At 44.4% G+C, this 6,195-nt stretch overlaps 1 protein-coding gene across 1 annotated transcript; it reads right to left on the bottom strand.

Annotated features, from left to right (window-relative positions):
- Positions 1–552: 552 nt before the first annotated feature.
- On the bottom strand, positions 553–5,593 carry LOC129584856 (uncharacterized). The gene is made up of 5 exons (XM_055477226.1): positions 5,317–5,593; positions 5,063–5,230; positions 2,909–4,654; positions 1,667–2,679; positions 553–1,453 (listed from the first exon to the last, which is right to left on the bottom strand). Exons 1-5 carry the CDS (start codon positions 5,321–5,323, stop codon positions 920–922), a joined length of 3,468 nt encoding a protein of 1,155 aa, XP_055333201.1. The 5' UTR covers positions 5,324–5,593; the 3' UTR covers positions 553–919.
- Positions 5,594–6,195: the final 602 nt, after the last annotated feature.

Here is a 6,195-nt window from a genome sequence, read left to right on the forward strand (position 1 = left end):
GGATTTGGCAACTGCAGCCGTTCTAATCGACGCAACTGCCGCCGAGAGCGGTTGCTATTTCGCAGCACTCAACGGTATGCTTGACGATATCTAAGCTTTCAACCGTCAATCCTATCGTCAAACGGTCCGATAAGAGTACGCCGTGATGACGTGCAAGAGCCTATCGTATACGTACCGTATATCGTAAGCCTTTTTGTGCTTGCGAACACAATCTAATATGACGTGGTATAAGTTTGCTGTAGCGTAGTGGCAGCAGTAACAACAATCGCCAGCTCATGTAACACACGTCCCGCACGGGCTGTCTATCGTTTCTCGTTACATGTCGAATGATTCCTTAAATAAATCATTGTCCGAAGTTTATGACATTGTTCTACTGCGATATTTTAGTATATGCGTACCAAATACCCTTTGTTCGTGTAAATGGAAGCACAGTTTACGGGTCTGGAGTACGAGTGTGAGGATCTTTCGCGTTTAAAATTATTGATATAAAGATGATTTCATACCGGAAAGTGTGTACTTATGCATATTTATACCACCACTCAGATGTTCCGAAAAGTCAGGTTTAACGCTTCTCACAGACTCCCAGTCAACAGCAGAGATCTCCAACGAAATTCAAACCAACAAAAAAAACAGATAGGTAATAGTGGTTGCTTCATAAACCAAAGCTTTTGCAAGCTAATGCTAAGTACTGTACAAGATGGACACATTATTTTAACATTAACGCGCCGTTGGCACCCTGAGTCAAAAACAAACAAAACATTAATCGACAATACAATCAAACCTAAAACGCAGAACTCTAAAAATATTTCTTTTACTAAGCTCAGAAAGACATAACCACCTAACCTAAAAGAGTTACCATTTGAAATGAAAGACAGCCCATCACAACAAAGATTCGCAAAATTCATAGAACAAATCTATTCTAATACGGTGGATGCTTTTCATGCATGTGACGTGCATGCGGCCCCGGCCGCAGAAAACCAACCCGGCATTCTTCACAGCGATAGGGATAATCCTCCAGCGCTAAATCTTTCCGGCTGTTCCGCGACGGCACTTCCCCGCGGCTCTGTTTCGCCAGCAATTTCTCTTTGATTTTCACGCGCATTTCCGTTCCGTGCATGTACTTGACATGTTGTCGCAAATATTTGGACGTATTAAAACGCTTCCCACAGGAATCGCACAAGTAGTTCAACGTTTGGGTATGCGTTTTCATGTGCCATTTCATCTGGAACCTGTTTTTGATGATCTTTTGGCAGACTTCACACACATGCAGCTGTGAGACATCGTGGTTCTTTTTAATATGGATCAAGATGGATTTGTAGCTGACCGATAGAAAATCACAGCTCGGACAGGGATATTTACTATCCTTTACATGTTGTTTCTCCACATGCTCCAGCAGTTCCTTTTTCTTTTTGAAGCGTTTGGCACACATATAACACTGCAGTACTCTCTTTGTCTGAAACGAACAATGACCGTTATTAATAAAATTAATAATTTGTAAGTTCGTCGCATGTCTTCTGTATTACCGGCAATTTCTTCAAAAACTCATACCCTTTTTAATATTTAAATCTGCTTCGATACAGAGAATTTTGAAACGGTTATAATTTTATCCACATGTGTAAACCAAACTTTACGACGTATCTCATATTTTGTATTGATTCAAGCTTACACATTGATGTCGCTTCAGGACCAGCTCCGAGGGATAACGTAGGAAACAGCGGGTACACTGATAAGGAAAATCCAAGGATATTTTTTTAAAATGTTCCGGATGACTCGCTCGTGTGTGCTCGACCATAGAAGGAGTAGTGTGACTGTTGGAGGAGCGGAAGGGAGCGTTACATCCACCCACAGAACAAATACACTGCGGATCGCCAGCTCGCACTCCGTGTCCGGTGATGTGCTCCGCTAGGTTAACACTATCCGTGGCCACGTAATTGCACTGCGAGCAGACCAGTGAATCACTTGGCACCGGCAATCCCGCACAATGCACCAAGCGATGCTGCTTCAACAAAAATTCTGTACAAAACCATCGCCGGCAATCAACGTTGCTGCAGGGATGAAAATAGCAATGGGGGTGGTCAGCGTGCTCCGGATCGGATCTAATGACGGCCGCATTGTCGTCCAGAATGACACCATGTTCGTCCACATGTTTCGCCAGCTCGGCTTGATTCTCACACTTGTGATTGCAGTCGATGCACTTCACCGGCGCAGCATCCCCGTTTTCCAATTCCGTTCCGTGTTGGTAGCGATGGAATGACAGCAGTCGGGTGCTGTAGAACCGCAGCGGACATGCCGGGCACTGATAACGATACAGAAACGCTTCGTAGTCTTCTCTAAGTTTTTCGCGTTCTGTCCCCATGTACTGTGCGTTTGGCTTAGGTTTCTTCTTTTTCATGGATTTCGATTTCTTGTACGTTCTGCCCAGCTGCACGTTGGAGGTTTTCGCAGTTGTTGATTTTTTATAGTAATATTTTCTATTTTTATAGTATTTCTGCTTAGCTCTGAGCTTCTTAGCTTCCAGCGCCTCCAACAGTCTTGTCTGTGTTCGTGTTTGCCGTCGTTCTGGATTTGGAAGTTTCACCACTATCCGGTTTGTAGTTGGTTTAATAGCACGCTTAGATCGTCGGGTGATCGTTTTCGAAGAAATAAAATCACCACGGTCGGAACTGACATTCAAAGTATCTGCAAAATCGTTTTCAATTTATTTGTATTCAATAACCAACACAACCATGAATTCACTTATTCACCAGTACAAACTTGACTAAATCGCCCGTCCAGGTTTTTTAAAAAAAATATTTGTTTGTACTAAAATTTGCAAAATTCTCTTTTAGAATGCTTAATTACAAATCCGATAGCAGAAATACTGATGAGTCAAAAATACTCGCTATAATTACGAAGTTTTCTTCGTTACCATTTTCCATCACAGGATCGGCAATACTGGCGTCAACATTTCCACTAGCCATTCCGCTGATCGGAGCACTGCTCGTAGGTTCATTCTCGCCGTAATTACCGGCACCATCGACATCATCGGCGCCATTTTCGCCAATGCCACTTTCGGTACAAGCGATTTCACCATAAGAATTATCAACGAGGGCGTTTTCGCTGCTATCACCATCGAGAATCATATGTTCTACTATTTCGCCACTGATTTCACCAGCAGTATCCTCCGAATTCACAGCAGTGATCCCATCATTGTCAGCAAGGCGAGGATGCTTTCGTGGTCGACCTCGTGGGCGTTTTACAATGCTGGTATAGCTCGGCAATTTTGGCGGCTTTTTTGTACTGCCTGGTGGTCGTCCTCGAGGTCTTTTGAATGGGTTTTCAACGATCATTTCGTCATCCATAAGAGAGCGTGGCAATTTTGGAGTGTTTCTGGTGCCTGGAGGTCGCCCTCGTCCTCTTTTAATCGGGGTATCGATAATAATTTCATTATCCACAGTTTCAGATTTCCTTGGTCTCCCCCTAGGCCTCTTGAATGGATTTTGGATGACAATTTCAGTGTCTAATGATACTTGCTTTTTTGGCCTTCCTCGTCCTCTCTTAACCTGGCTGTCAGCTTTAGCCATGGCCTCCTCTAACAAATTCAAAGAATTGTCGGCCGGAGATTGCTCATCTCCTGTCTGATGATCTTCGGTTTGATCAACAACGTCATCGGCATCACTGTCAACGACAACTGCGTCTCTGCAGGACACATAAGAGTTAGCGGAGCTTGTGGAACACGTTTCCGTAGCATCCGAATCATAATCCGCATACCCATTTGACGCATCAAAGTTCCGCTCCTGGTGAATTTTTTCTGGTTCATTAGACGACTGTCCCTCGCTTGAAGGGAGAAATGTGTTCGAGCTTGAACACGGAAAGCTATTTGCAAAATTTCCACTAAAGCCTGCGGAATGTGTGCTCGCGAAACTTCTTCCCGCGGCCGTGGAGCACGAGTTAAGACTTTTCACAGCGCTGATCCGTGTACTGAGCCGGAGCCTACGGCCAGAAAACTCTTCCGAACAATGGAGATCTACAGGCGGATAACGTTCGTCGGCGTTTTCCTCCTCAAAATCAGTATCAAGAGGCAGCCCTGCCCCTCTGTACTCGTCCGGTTGTGCACATGCACCATTGGTCGGAATTTCGGATTTACGTGGCACCCAAGAAACAACAACCTCCGCATGGGCTTCCGACGAAGTGGGAAGAAATACGTCATTTCGCAAACCCCGTGCATTTTTCAGAGAAACCGTTGCTGCTGCCTTTTCCACACTCGCACTCTTAGTGGTAGTTGTGGTTACAACTTCCATACCGACATCGTCAGAGTCAACAGTGATATTCGGTGTATGGTGAAACACAGAAGCCGCATTATCCTGTACATGCGCTGCCAAATCCACAGGAAAATGGATCTTTAATTCCTCCCCGGGATCAATGGCGCGTGTTGTGACAAACATAACATCATTATCGCGGGAACACACGGCCATATTCGGCTCTTCGCTGGTCGCGGCGATGCGGACGTATTTCATCCAGTTGCAGAAATAATCATTCTCAAACTGGAAACACTCGAATCTTTTGGCAGTTGGTGGCGGACCATCCGTTTGGAATTCGGAATGGACCGACGGCGCGATGACCGGTCCAAAAACAGTCTGTGCGGGGATGGATGAGCGCGTGTACACGGATTTGTCTAAATAAAGCAACGCACAAACAGTCACCGATTTATTTATCAACAGCAGTCAGGCCACAATGCCATTCCTCCTCATCGCACTCCTGCAGCTACAATAATAATTTCAAATCTACAGAAATCTTGGAATTATATTTCTGTAATTATAAAAAAATTACGAATATTCCGCTGCACCAGAAACAAAACGGGCAGCTTAGCAAAGTATAATTTGACACAAGTGTCTGGCCGAGAGAATGGCTAGCAAATTCCCGCTATTACCGCACTCAGACACAAACTGATATAAAATGCTGTTAGACGAAACTAACACCTATCCAAGTACTGTGTTGGTACTGTAATAAGTCCCTACTGCAGTATGCTGATATGCATTTTCTCAGTTTCCTCGAAGAGAGTTGAGCTGCAATTTGAACTCACGATCAGGAAGCAGTATGCCATTTTGCTCCGCCGTTCCATCTGCAGGCTCAAAATACAGCTCCTCGGGCAGGCTGCTAATCGCAAGAGGAATGCTGGGTCGATCGGGAATGGTGCGCGCATGGATCCAGCACGGAGCCAGGTGAAAATCACGGCTGCATTCGATGCAGTCTACAAGATGTGGAACATGAACAAACGGTCTGACATTCTGCCAGTACGTAATTTTCTGTAGTAAAGCACTGTCGGTCGGTACTCACGGAACATCTTGAAACAGCGATATCCAGACGGTGTGGTCCAAAGAGTAAGAAATTACAAAATACACGTAATGGCTGAAGTGCCATAAACGATGTTTTCGAATGATAAGGACGTGGTAATACATTGTACGTCTGCTGTAAGTGCTGTTATGCGGATGCCAGGCGGTACGAAAATATGAAAGACTATTAATTAAATACACCGATCATGAGCAGAAACTGGAAGAAAAGGATTATATTTTCGAAACAGCAAAAAAATAGAAGGAACCTTCTATCAGCTCTGTCAAACTTGTCACGATTTTAGCTGCAAAACAAGGACACATTCCTTTTATTGGCAATTTCGGCACTCACCGTGCGCAAAATTAGCGCCCGCGCTGCACAGCGAACCGCCCGTAACGGTGACTGGAATACAGTTTTTGTCACCAGAGAAAACGTGGAAGCTACACTGCCCAGTGCCCATTGTCCCTTCCCGCGTTGGTGTTTGCCAACTTGCCACTGGTAGGGATGCCAATGGAAAACTCGTTCAAAGCGCATATGGATCTAATCATCCTATCCCCTCACTAACGCAGTTATTATAATGGTAAATAATAGCACAGTATGTAAAAATAAAAATTAATACAATTCTTTGCGTACGTATTCTGAATACTTCTACTCGCAGCGCTAATGGTTATGCCCCGAACCGGTCTCGTCGCCGAATAAATTTATGGCTTTGACTTTGTAATTTATATATGATAATAGCATACTACAAATGACAAGTGTTTTATTCTTTCGACATCGTTCCCTATCTTTCTCAAGCGAGTTGGATGTAGATCTGTAGAATGTAGATCTTCTCTTCCGTTAGCGAGCCATGTTTTCTCGCTGCTATATACGGTTTATGAGGGTCAC

The sequence above is a fragment of the Paramacrobiotus metropolitanus genome, unplaced genomic scaffold (assembly GCF_019649055.1).
Source record: "Paramacrobiotus metropolitanus isolate TYO unplaced genomic scaffold, Prichtersi_v1.0 Parri_scaffold0000015, whole genome shotgun sequence".
Lineage (NCBI taxonomy): Eukaryota > Metazoa > Tardigrada > Eutardigrada > Parachela > Macrobiotidae > Paramacrobiotus > Paramacrobiotus metropolitanus.